Here is a 21,478-nt window from a genome sequence, read left to right on the forward strand (position 1 = left end):
CAAGCTTTGCTGTTATAGCTGTAGTGGATAGAATATATAAAGCAGAGCACTGTGGAAGAAAATATTCAAGGCCAGATAGATTTTTAAAAATTCTAAGCCCTACACTAGTAAATATGTTTTCTAATGAAATAATATCTTGTTGTAATAGAAAGTGATGGAAAATCCTTTGAACTACTGCAAATTAAAATCAGGAATCAATTATTGGGATGAAAAAACTTGACTTACATGGGACAGGAGAATTTGAGAAGCACAGTTTAGGAGCTGTAGAATTTATGTAACTCTTGAAGATCAGCTTCTAGATGGTTCCCTAGAAATGTTTCTTAAAGATTTTTCACAATTGCTTAGTAATAGATAATTGAAAAATTAATACCAGAACTTAAAATTCTAGTACCAATAGCTATAAAAAATTGTGATTAATTTTTAGTGTACAGTCAAATATATAGGATTCTCATATGTAGAACTAGTAATTCTTGATTTATCACTTACTGTTTATTCTTCTTAAGCTTCCCACAAAACAAAAGGATAGCCCTTGTCAGTATGTTAGTTAGCTTAACCAATTGAATATGGCTTAGCAACTAAATTACAGTTAAAATTTGTAATTTTAACTTTGAATTACAGTTAAAATTATGGAACTTAAAATATGTTAGATGTCAAGTATAGTTATCACTCAGTATTTGCAGCTCATTCCGGGAATCCTTCTGATACTGAAATCTGTAGATCTTCAAGTCCCTTCTATGAAATAGCATAGTATTTGCATATATATACTACACACATTGGAGGAGGCAATGGCACCCCACTCCAGTACTCTTGCCTGGAAAATCCCATGGACAGAGGAGCCTGGTAGGCTGCAGTCCATGGCGTCGCTAAGAGTCAGGCACGACTGAGCGACTTCACTTTGACTTTTCACCTTCATGCATTGGAGAAGGAAATGGCAACCCACTCCAGTGTTCTTGCCTGGAGAATCCCAGGGATGGGGGAGCCTGGTAGGAGGCCGTCTATGGGGTTGCACAGAGTTGGACACGACTGAAGCGACTTAGCAGCAGCAACTACATATATACTCCTGGATACTTTAAATCATCTCTAGATCATTTATAGTACCTAATACAATGTAAACACTGTGTAAATGGTTGCTAGATCAGGACAAATTCAAGTTTTGTTTTTTGGAACTTTCTGGAATTTCTAATTGAGTATTTTCCAATCCTTCTGAGGATGTAGAATCCATGGATACAGAGAGCCAACTATATACATTAGATACACAGCTGGTCTCATACGTAATAGTGCCTCAGCTAGGTTTGTTCCTAAGAAATTAAGATGGTGTTTGCAAGGCATCAGAACAACTCATAAAAGTTTGAAATGTTGCCAGCCATTTCTTATGGAATCTATGCAGTAAGATTCAATTTGACTGATTCTTCTTAACTATCCTGCCTGGCTGTATTCATGTCATGTAAGCATAGTTGGACATTTTTATAGATAAGGAGATTGAATAGATTTTTCCCTATACACTCAACTTGATGGGCATATTATTAGCTGTTTGTTCACTATCAAATTAAGGCTGATATATACCACAATCCAGGTTTAAATCCTCTCTCCTGGACTTCAGAAGGTCTGACTCAAGTTGGCTTGGTCACTCTCATCCCTCACCACCTCAGTTTTACCTGATGCTTCAACAGTCACTGTTCCTCTTAGACAACCTGCACTTCATCCCTTCATTCTTTTTTTTTTATCTTTGGATGCACTGGGCCTTCGTGGCTGTGCGCAGGCTTTCTCTAGTGTGGTGAGTGGGGGCTACTCTCCAGCTGCGGCGAGCAGGCTTCTCGTGGTGCTTTCTCTTGTGGAGCACGGGCTCTAAGGCACCGGTTCCATAGTTGTCGTGCACTGGCTTAGTTGCCCTGTGGCATGTGGAATCTTTCCAGACCAGGGATCGAACTCGTGTACCCTGAATTGGCAGGCAGATTCTTAACCACTGGCAGTCCCATCCCTTCATTCTTATTTATTAGCCCATCTACTTCGCTAAACCCTTTGCCTCCTTCAAGACTAAATCAACATTAAAGAGCTATTTTATATACTCATTCCCATTCAGCTCTGCTATGGCCCTTTCCTCTCTGTGATCTGTGTGCATGTCTATGCTCTCTTTCTTAGCCCTGAACTCCTTGAAGACAGGAATTAGATCATTTCTTGCAGTTGCCACAGAGCACCTGGTACGAAGCAGTTTGTTTCTGCTCATAGAATAAATGAACAAATTAATACTGAAACAAATTCCTCTTTGGATATCAGTCAACAAAAGAGTAATTGGAATTTGAGGAGAGGAAAAAAGAAAATAATGTAATAGAATCCAAATGATGCAATATTAGTTAAGCCAAATTAAAAGGGTCAGTAAATGCTTTGTGAACCAGGTCATTCCACCAAAGAAATCCAATATACGCTGTCTCTTCTAAGTGTGCATATGGAGGTCAGGTCAATCAGGTCAGGAAGTTTTCTCAGTTCCCCTCCCCATCATATAGTAATTGGTAGCTTTGAGATTAATCCTGCATGTGTACTAAGTCATGCCCAACTCTTTGCAAGCATATGGACTGTAGTCTGCCAGGCTCCTCTGTCCATGGGATTTCCCAGGCAAGAATACTGGAGTGGGTTGCCATTTCCTACTCCAGGGGATCTTCCCAACCCAGGAATCAAACCCCACATCCCCTACATTGGCAGGTGGATTATTTACCTCTGAGCCACCTGGGAAGCTCTTGACATTAATCAAGACACTTCTTTTTCAGAGAAGAGCAAACTCTTCTAAGAGAGCATTGTGTAATAGAAATATAATATGAGCTAAATATGTAATTTAAAATTTTCTGGTAGTCATATTTTAAAAATAAAAAATAAACATGAAATGGATTTTAATAATATACTCAATATAGTATATTCAAATATTATCACTTCAATATGTAAGTAATATAAAGCATTACCACTGAGATTTAATTTTTACTGTGGTCTTTAAAATTCACTATTTATTTTATCCCTCTTGCACTTCTGAATTAGGACGAGCCACATTTTTAGTGATCAGTGACCACATAGGCAAAATGGATACTGTATTAGATAGTGAAGGCCTAGGATGTTTTCATCAGATTTCCCTATCCTCTCACCAGCCCTGTATCCTTCAGTTCAGTTCAGTTCAGTTCAATCACTCAGTCACGTCCGACTCTTTGAAACCCCATGAATCGCAGCATGCCAGGCCTCCCTGTCCATCACCAACTCCCAGAGTTCACCCAGAATCACGTCCATTGAGTCAGTGATGCCATCCAGCCATCTTATCCTCTGTTGTCCCCTTCTCCTCCTGCCCCCAATCCCTCTCAGCATCAGGGTCTTTTCCAATGAGTCAACTCTTTGCATGAGTGGCCAAGTACTGGAGTTTCAGCTTTAGCATCATTCCTTCCAAAGAAATCCCAGGGCTGATCTCCTTCAGAATGGACTGGTTGGATCTCCTTGCAGTCCAAGGGACTCTCAAGAGTCTTCTCCAGCACCACAGTTCAAAAGCATCAATTCTTCAGTGCTCAGCTTTCTTCACAGTCCTATATCCTTCAGTTCAGTTCAGTTCAGTTGCTCAGTCATGTCTGACTCTTTGCAACCCCATGAATCGCAGCATGCCAGGCCTCCCTGTCCATCACCAACTCCCAGAGTTCACCCAGAATCACGTCCATTGAGTCAGTGATGCCATCCAGCCATCTCATCCTCTGTCGTCCCCTTCTCCTCCTGCCCCCAATCCCTCCCAGCATCAGAGTCTTTTCCAATGAGTCAACTCTTCACATGAGGTAGCCAAAGTACTGCAGTTTCAGCTTTAGCATCATTCCTTCCAAAGAAATCCCAGGGCTGATCTCCTTCAGAATGGACTGGTTGGATCTCCTTGCAGTCCAAGGGACTCTCAAGAGTCTTCTCCAACACCACACTTCAAAAGCATCAATCCTTAGTGTATCTCAATTCTCTTTTTCTTAGCACAGTTCTAAGACTGATACTGTTGACTATTGGGGAATTGTTGGTTCTTCCCATGCAAATAGGACATCTCTGGTTTTAATAGTCACTTCTTTGTTTACAGCTTACATGTAAGGTGTTTGTTTCTGTGTGTGAGTTTTGGAAATTATGTGTAATTCTTAAGTATGTTGTGTAAATACACACAACATGAAATTTGCCATTTTAACCAATTTAAGAGTACATTTCAGTGCCATTGAGTACATTTCTGTGTTTTGCAGCCATCACTACCATCCATCCCTAAAATTTTTTCTTCTTCCCCAACTGAAACACTGTACCCATTAAGTATTTCTCGCATACTTCCTTCCCTTAGTCCTTGGAAACCACCATTCTATGTTCTGGCTTTATTAATCTGACTACTCTAGATATCCCACATAAGTAAAATCATAAAATATGTTTCCTTTCATACCTAGCTTAGGCTTCCCCTGTGGCTTATTATTTCATTTTGTCTTTAGGTCCTCAAGGTTCATCCACGCTTGTGTTAGGATTTGCTTCCTTTTTAAGTTGGACGATATTTTATTGTATGCAGATACCACATTTTGTGTATCTGTTCATTGGTTCAACCAACCAAAGGTGCTCGTACCTTTTCACTATTGCAAGTAATGCTTTTATGAACATGGCTGTGTAAATACTATTCACACCCTTGCTTTTATTTCTCTTGGGTGTATATCCAGAAGTGACATATCTGGATCATATGGTAATTCTATGCTTGATTTTTTGAGCAAATCATTGTATAGTTTTTCACAGTGGCTGTCCATTTTAAATTCCTTCCATCAGTGTCCAGTGGTTCCAGTTCCTCCACCTACTTGGCAACACTCATTACCTATTTTTTTTTAAATAGGCATCCTGAATTTGTTTTCATTTCCATTTTTTGATGACATTAGGGATATTTAGTAGAAATGAGGCCAGCTTGGATCTAGATTAATGTATGGAAATAACTTTAAAATTGTCTGGTATAAGACAATTACTTGCATCACTTATTTGATTAATTGTTTTTGTGCTTTTATTAAGAAATTTTGATTAGGACTTTGAAATCCTACACTTTCATTTGGCTCTGCTACTATTCACCATCTGATTTTAGGGAAGTCACTTAGTTTCTTTCATATTTAAAAAATGAGGATAGGAATTTCTCACCTACTTTATTTACCTGGTTATTATATTTAGTTGGTCAATTTAAAATGGCTTTGAATTTCCACCTGGGCAGGTTTTGGTACTTTGCAGCAAGATCCAGGAAAATCTTCACAATCAAATGCCAGCTTGGGTTCTATACGAGAATCTCATCCCTCTGTGATCATTCAGACTGAGAAGTCAGTTAATCCCAGTTAGGGTTAAATGTAAAATTCTGTCTGTTGTTACAATTCATTTAAAGACACTTTGACTATGAAAATAAATAAATGGCTTTGAAGACTCTGAAATAATAGGTTTATTGAAGGGATTAATTCCGTGAACAGAGGAGCCCGGTGGGCTACAGTCTATGTGGTTGCAAAGAGTAAGACTGACTTCTTGTTGTTCAGTCCCCAAGTTGTGTCTGACTCTGCATCATGGACTGCAGCACACCAGGCTTCCTTGTCCCTCACCATCTCCCAGAGTTTGCCCAAATTCACATCCATTGAATTGGTGATGCCATCCAACTGTCTCATCATTGTCACCCTCGCCTCCTTCTGCCTTCAATCTTTCCCACATCAGGGTCTTTCCCACTGAATCAGCTCTTCACATCAGGCGGCCAAAAGTATTGGAGCTTTAACTTCAGCATCAGTCAGGGTTGATATCCTTTAAGACTGACTGGTTTGATCTCCCTGCTTTCCGAGGGACTTTCAAGAGTCTTCTCCAGTACCAAAGTTTGAAAGCATTAGTTCTTCAGCACTCTGCTTTCTTTACTGTCCAGCTCGCACATTTGCACATGACTACTGGAAAGACTATAGCCTTGACTATGTGGACATTTGTCAGCAAAGTGATGTCTTTGCTTTTTAACACACTGTCTAGGTTTGTCATAGCTTTCCTGCCAAGAAGCAATTATGTTCTAATACCATGGCTACAGTCACCATCTGCAGTGATTTTAGATCCCAGGAAGAGGAAATCTGTCACTGCTTCCACCTTTTTTCCTTCTATTTGCCATAAAGTGATGGGATTGGATGCCGAGATCTTAGTTTTTTCTTAATATTGAGTTTTAAACTGGCTTTTTCACTCTCTTCCTTCACCCTCATTAAGAGGCTCTTTAGTTTCTCTTTGCTTTCTGCCTTTAGAGTGGTATCATCTGTATATCTGAGGTGTTGATATTTCTCCCAGCAATCTAGGTTCCAGCTTTTAACTCACCCAGCCAGCATTTGGCATGATGTGCTCTGCGTATAAGTTAAATAAACAGGGTGACAATAAACAGCCTATTGTACTCCTTTCTCAATCCTGAACCAGTCAGTTGTTCCGTACAGGGTTCTAACTGTTGCTTCTTGACCCACATACAGGTTTCTCAGGAGACAAGTAAGATGGTCTGGTATTCCCATCTCTTATAAGAGTTTTCCACAGTTTGTTATGATCCACACAGTCAAAGGCTTTTGTGTAGTCAATGAAACAGAAGTAGATGTTTTTCTGGAATTCCCTTGCTTTCTCTGTGATCCAACAAATGTTGGCAATTTGATCCCTGGTTCCTCTGCCTTTTCTAAACCCAGCGTGAACATCTGGAAGTTCTCTTCATGTAATCCTGAAGCCTAGCTTGGAGGATTTTGAGCATAACCATACTAGCATGGAAGATGAATGTAATTGTCTGGTGGTTTGAACATTCTTTAGTATTGCCCTTCTTGGGAATTGGGATGAGGATTGACCTTGTCCAGTCTTGTGGCCACTGCTGGCCTCTCCAAATTTGCATATTTGATAGCATCATCTTTTAGGATTTTAAATAGCCCTGCTGGAATTTCATCACCTGAATATGGACTGGTAAATCAGTCTGAAAGTATTAAAAAAAATCTAAAAAAATATATACAATGTATTTTTGGCATGCAAATTTTAGAGATTATCATTGTGATTATTGTATACATTACAGTAATTTTGGTTTATATTTTGGACACATAATGCACTTTATAGTACAGTTATGCTTTGTTTTCTTCTTGTATTCTGTGTCATCATTTTATTATGTACCTTTCAGACAGAATAGCACAGTTATGGAGTGTTGATACAACTATCAAAGAAAGTTATATTGGGAGGAGAAGTGTTTTGTTTCTTTCTTGGCTTTCTAATTAGATCATATTCATTTAATTACCTTTTAATTCTAAAATTTGATTGAGATTTATACCCCTTGATTGGAATCTGAGAGCCTGAAAGTAACAATGAAAATTGAAGCCCAAGAAATTAACTGAAATCTATTTGTTTTATTACTCTTAATTTTCCAGCTAGTTTGAACAGTTTTTTTTCAAACCTGGAATTTTACTACTTCATTTAATGGAAAAAAAGGAAAATTTGTGATTGAATTGTCCTTAAAAAAGAGAAAGTTGCACACTTTGCTATGACACTGGTGACTTTTACTGTTTTAGAAATTGAAAAAGTTTAGATGCCAACTTGGAAAACTCTGGGGACTTGTTACTTGGATGGCCAGCAGGATTACATTATTAGTAAAGTTATTTGCAATGATAATTATAATGGCAACCTTTTGTGTTGTCACAACTTAGGTATTTTATATATAAGTGGGAAATAGCAAAAAAAGATAAAAGTTAAAAACAAATGTCTTGGGTAGAGTCTATGCCAGAAGGAAACTTTAAAAAGAAATTACAGCACTAAGAAATTCAAGCACAAAAATTATAAAATATATTATTTAATGGAAATTAAGAGTAATATTCTTTGTGTCTCTAAACTGAAGTTTAGAAATTTGCATGCCAAAAATCTATTGTTTATAATTTATTAAATGTTTTCATTCTTTGAGACTGATTTAGCAGTCCATAGTCTTTGTGACCACATGGACTGTAGGGCGCCAGGCTCCTCTGTCCATGGAATTTTCTGGGCAGGAAATACTGGAGTGGATTCCCATTTCCTTCTCCAGGATCTTTCTGACCCAGGGATCAATTGCGTCTCCTGCATTAGCTGTGCTGTGTGCTTAGTCACTCCGTTGTATTCCACTCTTTGTGACCCTGTGGACCGTACCCCACTGGGCTCCTCTGTCCATGGGAATTCTCTAGGCAAGAATACTGGAGTGGGTGGTCATGCCTTCCTCCAGGGGATCTTCCCAACCCAGGGATCAAACCCATGTCTCGTGCATTACAGGAGGATTCTTTACCATCTGAGCCACCAGGGAAGCATTAGTAGGTGGATACTTTACCACTTCCACCACCTGGGAAGCCCCAGGTCAGGTTTGGGGATTTTCACAGCTGATTAGGTGACAGAGTAGGGAAAAACTGCCTTATGGCATCATATAAATTGCTTTCCAGTCCAATCACTTCATTACATCTTCTGGATTCCCATGTGCACTAACCAGTTATAAACACATGGTTATATATTTTGCACACATAAACATATTATTTAGTTTGGGGGATTTTGACACTTTCCCTATAACAGAAATATATGTAAGAGACATTAGGCTTGAAGAATTTCAAGATTTCAATAGAATCTTACACAAGGATCTTCTGCCTTTTGTAAAAGAAACAGACTCTTGAATTACCTACTGGTACTATCTGAAAATTACAGGATCTATTCTTTCTAAACTAATTTCCTCTGTACACTTTGCTAGTGAGGCCAAAGGTAGTTAGTCCTTTGAGGATATTGGAGGGGTCATTCAGTACAGTAACTAAAATATTTTAAAATCTCATTTTAAAATCTATATAATACTTGTGTATGATATACTGAATCAACATGCTTTTATATATATTTTATACTAACCTCAGTGTGGTTCAGATTTTGCTAGCATCAGCATCACCTGGGCACTTACTAAAAATGCAGAATCTAAGCCCATTATAGATCTTCTGAATCAGAATTTGCATTTTAATAATACCCCTATGTGATTCAAATGCACATGAACATTTAAGAAGCCCTCCTACTGAGATGTTGCAAGAAACCTATCTCCTCATCATTGAACTAGTCTGAGGAGAAACTTCCTTGTCTCTTAACTCTCTTAATTTAGTTTTGGATTTAGAATGTATCTTCAGTAGAAACAGTTTATCACTGTGTTCTCTGAAATCTTTTATTCAGAATTTTCATGAAGAGATCAGCTTCTTCATTTTTCTTATACATCTTTAGATGCTTACTAGGTGTCCGATTGGACAGAGCTAGAAAGTGGCTAAGTGTGGAAGTGGACCAGACAGTGTGTCTCCCAAATGGGTGCTCTTAACCACCATACAACATCTATTTATTCATGGCCATGCTCAGGTTTCTAGTCCCAGGGCAAACCCTATAGGAAGAAGCAATTTGATTGGAAATAACATTCAGATGGCCAAGGTATTGTAGTGATTATTCAACAGATGCTATGCTAAGTCACTTCAGTCGTGTCCGACTCTGTGTGATCCCATAGACAGCAGCCCACCAGGCTCCCCCATCCCTGGGATTCTCCAGGCAAGAACACTGGAGTGGGTTGCCATTTCCTTCTCCAATACATGAAAGTGAAAAGTGAAAGTGAAGTTGCTCAGTCATGTCCGACTCTCAGCAACCCCATGGACTGCAGCCTACCAGGTTCCTCTGTCCATGGGATTTTCCAGGCAAGAGTACTGGAGTGGGGTGCCATTGCCTTCTCCGATTCAACAGATAGGGGTATGCAATTGTTGTTCAAGTCAAGGATGAAACTATCTCTTGATATTTAAGTAAATATTTCATATGCTCATATACAGTCACATTTGTCTCACAACAGTAAAATGAATCTGTTTTAATGTACTCAATATGCTGATAGATACTATCTTACAAGAGTAACTGTGAATTGAAAAACATTGTTCTTTCTATGCAGTAATCTAGCAAGATCTGCGATAATTCACAGATGACTGAGCTTTAGAGCCAGACAAAACAATAGACGATAAAAAGAACTGTTTATATAGATGCAAACTGAAATCTCAAGGTTGCATAATCATATTTCCTATTGATGAATAACTAAGAAGCCACAGACTGTTCATTACCTTAGGTGAGGGAAATATGAAGAAATTGGAAAAACTGTGTTGTTTTTTTCTTCTCTGCTCTGTCTCCTATTATCATTTCTTATATAGGATACCCTGAAACTTGGCACTAAAATTTCAATTGATACAACAGTATCATATTTCTTGTAGTAAGGTAAAGATTAAAAGATCATGTAAATAAGAGGTTTTTTTTTTTCCCTACCAGAACTAGATTACAGACTAAAGTCTGAAAAACAAGGTATCTCTTTCCTCCCTTTAAATGTTATACTCCTGATGTCTCCTCTAACTCTAGATAAAAATCCTGTTACATAGGTTAGTAGACAGCAAAAACTTATTAAGCCTTATCTATAAGGAAACAGAAACCACTTATATGTCTGCAGCTCTGGGAGACATAAAAGGGTGTGACTGATAGAACTAGAAGAAAATTGTGTATCCATTAAATATTTTAAGTTAAGACTCGTTTTCATGGAAGAAAAAGAGCTAGTGATGAGAGTGAACACTAAATAAAATCAAATCTGAGATGTTTATTGAGGCTGAATTTGGTGTCCACTATTGTTGTGAATAATTAATGTGATTTTTGCCTTCCAGTGTGTATGTACAGAGAGCCATCACTACATGAAATTGGAGAAAAACAAGGGCGTTCAAGGAAAAGTTCTGGAACACCGACCATGAATGGAGGCAAAGTTGTGAATCAAGATTCAACATAGCTGAGAACTCTTCCCTTCGTCCCTCTCTCATCCCTTCCCTTTCTCCCCCTGCCCTTTACCCATTTCCTTCCAATAAATCCACCCAAGGAGAGGAAAATAAAATGGCAACCCAGGACCTAGTGGCTAAGATTCTGCACTCAAAATCTTCCTTTGTGTAGGACAAGAAAATTGAACCAAAGCTTGCCTGTTGCAATGTGGTAGAAAATGCACATGCACAAAGATTAGCACACCTAAAAGCAGAGGAAAAAATAATCAAGACTCCACAAGCATTAAAATAAACTGTGTTGTTATTAATAGAGGACTAATTGTAATGAAGACATAAATATAATAAACATGAAATAAAGTCATTACCTTAAAGAAAAGGGTTTTGGAGAATTGAACTTACAAATTGATGTAATATCCTAAATGGCTTAAACTCTGGATAATGCTGTGATGTGTGTTTTGAATTTGTATTTTCTTTGGGCATTTGGAATTGACACAAAATTGCAGTCTGTTTCCAGGATTTTTTTTTACCATAACATTGAACATGTATGAAGTACAGATTCTTCTAGTGCCTATAAGGTATATAGCCAGGAATCATTTAACATCAAGAAAAATTTTATTTTAAAATTTTATTCCTGAAATCAATATTTAAGATTGTTTTATGTAAAGGATTGTCATATGTTGAATTTAGTGCTATTACCTGATTTCATTCCTTCCTAACAAGAGTTTCAGATTCTCCTAGAAGATTATCATATTTTTTTCAAAAGTATTAATTCAGGAGCTCATTTTTTTTTATTTAGTCACTTAGAAAAAAATTTATTGTTTTAAGATTGAAGTAACTTTTAGGAAATTCTTTGTTGTTTCCATGCCTTGGCAGTGATATGTAACTTATGTGGTTTTACCATTTGATCTGATTTTTTTGTTTTTTTACTTTGTGGACACCTTTAAGAGTGTAGGTAAATGTCTAGCTGTGTTAGAAGAGAGTTTTATACCATTTCTTGCAGCAGAAAAGAAAGAAAAGGTGTTTTACATAAGGAAATAAATCCTAAGAAGTTGGTGCAAGCAAGCTGTATCAATATTTGCCTTTGTACCTTACTAAGTTTTCTTGTATGTAGCATTTTCCAAACTTCACCAAGGAATTGGGAGGCATGGCTGTGAAATTCTTAACTTACTATCTTATGAAGCCAGTAAACTGTTTGTTGCTAGATAGCCTCATTTATAAATCTAATTGAAAATAAGTCTGTCTCCTAGAACACAGAAGGAAAATGTTATACCCTGGATTTTCAAGGGCCATTGAGAAATAATACTGAATTAACAGCCATGGTTCCGACTTGTGTGAGTGACTTAAAGTAAAAAAAAAAAAATAACTGTAAGACTAGGCAAATGCATATTTAGGAATACTGAAATGTTAGAGAAGAAATGAATACAATTGCCTTGGGGAAAAAATAGATCTTCTTGGTCCTACAAATCAGGAATGGTGTAGAGACATCCAAATCAAAACAAAACAAACAGAATGTTAAAAAATTTTTGCAGATTTATGGATGTTATCAATGAGAAGACTTAGCATGTTACTTCTCCTATAGCTCTTCCGTCCAGCATGTATTGTTCCAAATACTCCCTAAAATATACACTTTGCAGAATCTCTAGGCCCTCACTTTAATGACCTTGTCATTGGTTGCTGTATTCTTTCAAAGTCACTGTAATTTCCCTCACTCCACACAATCATTAGTGGTCGGTGTCCTTCACCAAGTATTCTATTTCTCTTATCAGGAGGTGAGCAGAAAATGAAATGAAGGAATTCGTGTAATCAGTTGCAAAGAATAAAAGTTATGCATCTCGGCAAGGATTTTGAACACACGTCTGCAAGGGATATTTGTTTAATCAAAATATTTGAAAAGTAAGAAATAAAGACATTTAAATTAAATAAAAGAATGTTATTCTTCTAGGAAAAGAATGCCCTTGTAAAAAGAAATACAACTCTAGTTCTATTTCTCCTTGTCACTCTTGATTCAACTTGATTATAAACACACCTGTCACTTCCAGGACCAATCAAATTATAAGCACAAAGTCTTATTATTTTTTTTGAAAAAATAAAAAGGAAGCTTCTACAAAATGGCTCCCAGGCTCATTTAGCATAAAATGACTTGAGCTTTTTGGTCATCCGCACATCCACACATATACACACATCACAAGCTTACAAGTGACACAGTTGACAGTTTCACAAAGTGTTCTCAATTACACTGACGATTTCATGATAGAATATATCTTATCTAGTTCGATATTATGGAGAATATGATAGAGAGATGAATCTCCAACAAAATTCTTCCCTTTATTTACAATGGCTGTTTATCATTTCACGTCTGGATGCACAGCTTCCCCCTTTCTGAAAGCACTGGAGACAGTTCCAACTACCCAATTTGTATTTTGTGTTTCTCCATATCATTTAAGCAAATGCTCACCATGGTGAAACATTTGGAGATTGGCTTTGTTAAGTTATACTTAGTTTCAGAAAATAAATTGTTGAAAATCTCAAGTTCTTTAACAGATTAACCTGACAAAAGCTATGGTTTAGAGCACAGGGTGAACTTTTGCCTACCTGCTGCTTATTTTTTTAAGTATGTAAAGCCTTTAATAGAAGAATTCAGTATTCATTATCTAGGTTTTTTAAATATTACCAAATATATACATATTATTATTCTATTCCCTCCAAAAATATGAGCCATTTTAAATAGTTTGCTTTTCAGGTTTATGCAAAATAATTATCTTGATTTTCATCGTCCAATTTCTGGGTCTCAATTCACCCATTACTTATTCTCCTATAATTAAACTTGTTTTTTTTTTTTTTTTCTTAAATGCATTGGGATAGTCTCAGGAAAATTATGACTTTCAAAAGCTTTGTAATTGACTATGTAAGTATAAGGTAAAATGTGCTTATTCTGAGTCCTTATTGTATTGATAACATGTTTCAAAATCAGTGGGCTTAAGAATGAAAACAAAACTTTTGAGAATCTCACAAAGTAGTTTTCTGGCCAATATACCTTACTAATGATTAAGCTAGAAGTCTGAGCTATAGAAACAAAATGGTGCTGAAGTTCCCTCGGCTAACTCAGAGATTTTGTGCTTCAGGAAACTGGAGGACAGCAAGTCAACTTATCCTTGATCATGGTAATAGTTTGAGTTTTGAATTTTGCATATGAATTTCATAGCACATTTTCAGTTATTATGGATTAGCACAATAAAAAGACATTAATTTGACACAAATAATGATGCTTTATGGGCCTCATTCTAATCTAGATAGCTGTTAGAAAAATTGTTCTACTGAAGAAAATGACAATGCTCTTGATAGGTATTCCATGCAGATGAGTGGTTCTGCGGTACCACTACAAGAGATGAGAGTATTAAGACAAAAGTTAAGGATGAAGAATCTTACTGTGAGTTGAAAAGTTTGACAGTCCTAATTTGGGACCAATAATTCCCTGGTGGAGAAGCATGACTACATCAACAGTTAATTTTTTTCAACGTGAACCCAGAAATAGAAAATCTATTATTTCACCTTCAAGGCTTCGTCTCTAAGGTCACGCTCCAAGAAGGTTTTCCATGATGTTGCTCAATTTCATCTGCACCAGGTGAAACCCACTCCAGCATAAAAACCCCCTGCTTATTTTAGTATCAAAGAAGGCTGAGGTTACTTCTCTGTCATAAACCTGTAAATAGCATTTTATAAATCAAAATCACCTTCAAAACAGTGGATTGTTCTACAAATATATATGTGTATATATACACATTCTTCTGAAATAAGGATATATTCTATAGAGTTTTTATTTGATTTGTGTTCTTTCGTCATAGGTAATTACAGATAAAGAGGTTTGAATGCAAAACTTTATATATATACATATACATATATATAAGTGTATATTTCTAATGGTAGTATAAGTTGCCACTTTATAATAAAAAAGAAACAGGTGGGAACAATAATCAAAGCACATACTCCTTCAGAATGTCAGTAATTCTGAATCCCTTCTTTGATGCAGAAATAGCTATTTTTTATTTCTAAAAAGGGATTTTAAAGAATTGTACTTCCTGACAGATATCCTGGTAAATCATATCAGATTGAAAATTTATACTTGAGGGCAAGAAAAAACGTGCTAAATGCAGATATTCATTTTTCTGGAATTTTCCTGGAACCCAAGTTAAAAACCAACATTTAAAATCTAAATTAATGTTCACAGATGATATATTGAGCTTCAGTAACAGAAGCAAAAATATATTTAACACGATGATAATAAATTTAAAATAATGTCATAGTAGAAACTGCATCATTAGACATTTTATTAGTTGGAAAGAATGAGTGGATGTTTTTTGTCTTTGCTCTAAGCACAACCTAAGGACTGTGGCATTAATTTTTTCTTAAAGTTGTTCAAAAGTCCAAAATATACTCCCATGAATAGAGCGGGTTTTAGGCTCCATTAAATGTTAACATCTTAAGAAATTATTGAGACTGAAATGTTTAATAAACGCATTATATGAGAAACCAAACAAATTAATGTTTTGTTTTTACATTAAACACAGATTACTCAAATCATTGGTTTTTTGAGATCGAATTTGTAAAATGTTTATACATCACAACCTTCCTGAAGTAAAAAGCAATTAAAATCTTGAGATGCATATGCATGCAGAGAAAATACTTGCACATTTTTTTCTAACATTAAATTTATTTGGGAAGTCTCTTTCCTTTTAAAATGCATCTTATAATATGTCACTGAAAAAGTGCTATGTCTTATAAAAAAATCAAAACTGGATTTATGGATGGAAAATGAGTCAAAATTTTTATTGAACACTGGTTATAAGTAGAAATTACCTTCTAAGTTAGAAGCTACTTGTGGTAAACCTAATATTTTCTTTTTGAGAATTAAGAACTAGAGCACATCCATTTAGAGCATATTCATTTATTCATAATTTACTAACTAGACCCTTAGTTGAGTTTAGGGATCATAAACTAAATTATGATCTCAAAAAATCCAAGAAAGGCAGACATATAAACAAGGTAATACCCAAATGTAAGTACTACAATAGTTATTAAGATTTTATGTACAACTGATGTTGCAACAATCTAGCATAGATGAAAGACAGGGGTTGGAAAGGGGATAGATACTGAGTAATGAAAGATACCAAGGGGCCCCACCAGTAGAGGAAATAATTTGAAGAAAAGTTATAGAGAAACAAAAAACACAATTTGGAAATCCTTGTGAATGAAACAAAGAATGAATGTTCAGAGGAGATGTGGGGGGACTGAGTTGAAAGAAATAAAAATTAAAAGTTTTTCAATGTTTCATCACTGTACTCTTTGGATCTGTTAGGACAATTCTGCTTGCTCACAGCAGAAGGCCCAAACCACACTAGTCCTTTGTCTAGAGATCACAACATCATTACCACAAATGCTGAATTTGTCTGTAGTTCTAACTGCCCACTCCATGTTTATAACTTCCTTCTTCTAGTTCAGAGATAAAGAATTTGGTAAAGAACCTGCCTGCAATACAGGACACCCAGGTTTGACCCCTGGATCAAGAAGATCCCCTGGAGAAGGGAATGGCTATCCACTCCAGTATTCTTGCCTGGAGAATTCCATGGGCAGAGGAGCCTGGTAGGCTATAGTCCATGGGATCAGAAAGAGTTACGTATGACTGAGCAACTAACGCATACACAGAGTTCAGAATTCTTTTTACAAGTTGCAAGATACGAAATATTTATATCACCTATTCTCTCTTACAGTTCCCCAGGAAACATCTCCTTGAATCTGACTGGCCCAGTTTAAGCCATGGGTCCCCATACAATAAACCACTGTGGCCTGGAATTTGAGACATGTCGACTAGTTCAAATCAACCGGAGCCTTCTTCTAGACTTTTAGGTTGGACGTACTTGTCCAAAGATACAGGTCTGCGTAGACGAGGGGTGACTATTTGAATGAAATTCAGAGTCCATTTAGCAAGAAGATGTGGAAATGCATGCTATGTAGCAAACTTTCCATTATCTGTTAATGAATGTGTATCCTATCACAGCTCATTGGCTATTCTAAAAACTGGCAGAGAAATGCAAGTACTAATGAATTAAAGCTGCAGCCATAAACCATAGGGAAGACAAAGGCAACTGAAACTTCAGTTCCCAAAACATTATTAAATGTCTGCTATGCAAAAGGCACTGTGTGGGTCACTGGGGAAGATATAAAAGAGCTGCAATTTTAGATTATGAGAATGACTTGCTGTCTATTGCCCTAAGAAGGCAGACAAGATTTGCAATTTTAAAGAAAAGTGGCCCATTTGACAACTCAATAAACCTGTTACTGGCTTCCCTGGTGGTTCTGCTGGTAAAGAATCTGCCTGCCAATGCAGGAAACACAAGAGCCTCAGGTTCGATCCTTGGGTTGGGAAGATCCCCTGCAGGAGGGCATGGCAACCGACTCCAGTATTCTTGCCTGGAGAATCCCATGGACAGAAGAGCCTCATGGGATACAGTCCATGGGGTCGCAAAGAGTCAGACATGACTAAATGCACGTGCACACACATACACACACACACACACACAGTGCCTGGTATGTCCAGTGCTTTTAGATGACTGTCAGAGGACTAGAAAAGCAGTTTGGCTATTGTAAACCAGAGGTCTATATCATATCTACTTTTCTGTTTCTGTAAAAACACTGTTTGGATGAGGCCATTAAAAAATTCATCTTAAAATATCTGTCAATACTCAGTCTAGGTCATAAATTCAGGACTATTTGCTATTTCAGAATCACCTGGGGTAGCCATGCATAACATTCTTGAATCCTCTGTGCAGATTATAGCCTATGTTTGAACACTCTGAATGATAATTAAATATATTAATCTCTCAAGCATCATATTCCTTTTGGGGATAGTACTGGTTTTATAAAGTTCTTTCTCATATGAAGTAACTTGTTCTGTAGTGTCTACCATTCTTTTAAATTTCACTCTCTAGGGCTATTCCAGTGACTCAGTTGGTAAAGAATCCACTGCAAATGTAAGGAGACACAGGAGATGCAGGTTCAACCCCTGGGTCGGAAAGATCCCCTGGAGAAGGAAAGGGAACCCACTCCAGTATTCTTGCCTGAAAAATCCCTTGAACAGAGCAACCTGGCGAGCAACAATCCCTGGGGTCCCTAAAGAGTCAGCCACAACTGCGCAGCTAAGCACTCAGGCACTCAGGGCTACTCAATGTTAATTTAATCCTCCACCTACAAGAAAGGCTACAGACATTTGAAGGTTATTGGCATTTCTTTGGGCTTTCCTGGTGGCTCAGACGGTAAAGAATCTGCCTGCAAAGTGGGAGACATGAATTTGATCCCTGGGTTGAGAAGATCCCCTGGAGAAGGGAATGGCAACCCACTCCAGTAATCTTGCCCAGAGAATTTCATGGACAGAGGAGCCTGGTGGGCTCCAGTCCATGGGGTCATAAAGAGTTGGACACGACTGAGTGACATTCTTCAACTATTCTCTACTTGTGAAAGATTTTCAGAGATTTAAATGTTTTGCTTCTATAGTATTCTGTTTTACTCAGAACAAATTTTATTAATATGGAATGCTAAATACAACATGGTGTTCCTTATATAATTTAACTAGTGAAGAGACATTCCCTTATTCTTGATAGTCTAACAATCACAGTAAGACTGCATGTATTTTATGATGATCTCATCAAATATTTTTTCATATTCCAGTTCATTTCTGTCAGAACACCTAAATATTTTTTCACCTTTTCATCTGTATGACTTAAATTGAGATGGAGCCTTGCCAGTAGACTAATTCTAACTTGATTAAATCATTGAGAAGCATTAACTCCAAAGATACAAGCTCAGAATTGTCCACAGATACACTACAAAGTTTCCATTCAATGATTAGCTGTCAATCCTCTACTTCCTGTGATTATACCTAACTTTGTGTGATCAGATCAGACTGTTTTCAGGAATAAAACACAATTCACTTTATCTCATCTCACCTGGGGTGAGATATTAGAACTGATCATTCTGATGAAAAGTCTTTATCTTAGGAAATATATGCTATTACAGAAGGTACATGGTTTTGCTCTATTTTAAATTCTCTATCTTCTTTAATTTTATCATCATTCTCTCCAATAATTACATTAATTACACTTATCAGAATCAATAGCTTCTCACTAGTTTCATGATTTTATTCTGAAAATTTAAATATTTACTTGTTTCAATAATAATTTCCAGATCTCTTCAAATTTCTATCCAGTGTTTTCTTCTCTAAGTCAACTTGCAGTGAGTGTTCTGGTAACACTCTAAAAGGTTTTTAATAAACTGATAAATCTGATAAATCTCTGAGGTTTTAAGAACCAGAGAGTGTTTTTTGGTTGCCTTTGCCTAGTATTAGCAATTGGGTATGCATCAAATATTTGGTGTATCTTCTTTCATAAAATTCTCCTGATTTTCCCTAGCTTCCAGCTTTTTTTTTTTTTTTGCAGAGGAGCAGATATACTTTGTTTGAAGTTACATGAATTCTCTGAGCGTCAGCTTTCACAATTGTATTTCTTGGGAATTTAAAATATTATTGATATTGTTGTTATTTTTCTAATCATTTTTGACAAGCTTATCTGGAAGATAATATATCTTAATCACTGTACTCTGTCTCTTACAGTTACACTCAGGTATTAGCCTTACCATTCCATCCTAATTTGTTTTCCTCAAAAATATGTCCATGACCCAGAGAAGCACAGAGAGACACCCACAAAAACACAGTAAGAAGAGGTCCTTAATATATGAATTATATGTCAATGCTTTGGCTTGTCTCTGTCACCCACATTTTTACACACTTGCATAATCATTTTCCTTCTTCTGTCCATTTTCAAATTATCTTACCACTTGGATGACTGCCTTAGCTCTGAACTAGGTTACTTTTTAAAAAGTTAAGTAATTAATATAACCCCTTAGGATAGTATTTGGCACATAGTAAGCCTATAATCGATTTACTGTTGTTACTATTATTAGCCATGCTGCACAGCATACAGGATTTTAGTTCCCCTATCAGGGACTGAACTCATGGAAATGCAGAGTGGAAATGTATTTCCTTGCAGTGGAAATGCAGAGTCCTAACCACTGGACTACCAGGGAAGTCCCATAGTTTACATTTTTTCCCCTATGTTTTTGAGTGTTTATTTTCCTTTATCAGGTAACCCTGGAATGCACTACCACAGATTCTACTGGCCCAGCATATCTGGTTAAATAAGAAAACAGCCATCACAATACCCTTCCTTAAAAGTCTTACTGAGGTACAACCCCATTCAGCCTGTACTGGCACATCTCAGCACATGTGCAAACCTAGCATGAAATCAGGGACTAGAATGATCTTGACCTACTTGACTATCCTGTTCTCCAACATAAAACGTTAGAACTATTTCTCACCTGGCTGAAAAAAAAAAAATGACTGCTGTCTGTTAGAACACAGACAGTGTACATGTCCTTGGACTTGCAGGTGGTTATCCACCTATCTGATGCACACTATACAGTTATCTGGAACTTGGTTCCAAAAGCAGGAACTGGAGTGGTTATCTCCCCACCTCTTCCTGCCTCTCCCAACCACTGTCTCTACAACTAGATCTAAGTTCTGGTCAAATGTATGTACCTGGATTCCAGGTGAAGGATTCCAACAATTAAATCATCAATCAGAATACATAAAGTGATTTCATTTTCAGGCCTTTCCTGTTTATTTAAGGAAATGGGGGGACCTATTCAGTTTATATTGAAGGACCTATTCAGTGGTTCTTTAATCTTGATTGCATATTAGAATAATTTAAGCTCCCCAGTCTTAGAGGGACAACTGCCAGTAGATATAATGTTGTTGTTTAGTCCCTAAGTCTTGTCTGAATCTTTTATGACACCACAGACTGTAGAGCGCCAGACTCCCCTGTCCATGGGATTTCCCAGGCAAGAATACTGGAGTAGGCTGCCTTTTCCTTCCCTGTGTATCTTTCCAACCCAGGGATCAAACCTGCATCTCCTGCATTGGCAGAAAGACTCTTTACCACTGAGCCACTTGGAAAACTCAATCTAGGCTCACATCCCCTCAAAATCTAGGCTCACCAACCCTCAAAATCTTGATGTCATTGGTTTGGAGTACAGACAAGTGATTTTCATCTGTATAGGTTGATGAGATAAACTCCTAAATAAACTCCTAAAAAATAGCTAATATTTATTAAGCACCTATTCAAGGCTGAATGAATCTGGATTTCAGACAACTTGTAAGTTGCAAATATCCATAAGTGTTATGAGCAGAAGACACTTTTTGATGAAGTTTAGACAATCTGAAATGCAGGTGCTGTTAGATGCCAAGCTACTGCTGTATCCCTGCCATTTTCTGAAACAGCCTAATCTCACAGAGTTGGTGTTGTGATATATTTAGAGATTTCTTTGTAAGGCACTTGGCCTTATATTTCATACTATTGTTGTTTAGCCACTAAGTCATGTCCAACTCTGTTGTGACTCCATGGACTGTGGCCCTCCAGGCTCCACTGTCTATGGGATTTTCCAGGCAAGAATAATGGAGTGATTTGCCATTTCCTTCTCCAGAGGATCTTCCCAACCCAGGGATCAAACCTGAGCCTCCTGCATTGGCAGACAGATAATTTGCCGCTGAGCCACCAGGGAATCCATTTATATTAATTACTTTACTGTGTATCTGGGGT

General features: G+C 37.1%; 1 protein-coding gene across 4 annotated transcripts in view; it reads left to right on the top strand.

The window, feature by feature from the left end:
- Nucleotides 1–15,307, top strand: part of FGF12 (fibroblast growth factor 12) — a 604,298-nt gene extending 588,991 nt beyond the window's left edge. For all 4 annotated transcript variants that reach the window (XM_010833427.1, XM_010833426.1, XM_010833424.1 and 1 more), the window contains one exon: nt 10,671–15,307. In XM_010833427.1, coding sequence (XP_010831729.1) covers nt 10,671–10,789 — 119 coding nt within the window. In that variant the 3' untranslated portion in view covers nt 10,790–15,307. The remainder of the gene's footprint in view (nt 1–10,670) is intronic.
- Nucleotides 15,308–21,478: the final 6,171 nt, after the last annotated feature.

This window comes from Bison bison, unplaced genomic scaffold (genome assembly GCF_000754665.1).
Source record: "Bison bison bison isolate TAMUID 2011002044 unplaced genomic scaffold, Bison_UMD1.0 scf7180017863646, whole genome shotgun sequence".
In the NCBI taxonomy this organism is placed as follows: Eukaryota; Metazoa; Chordata; class Mammalia; order Artiodactyla; family Bovidae; genus Bison; species Bison bison.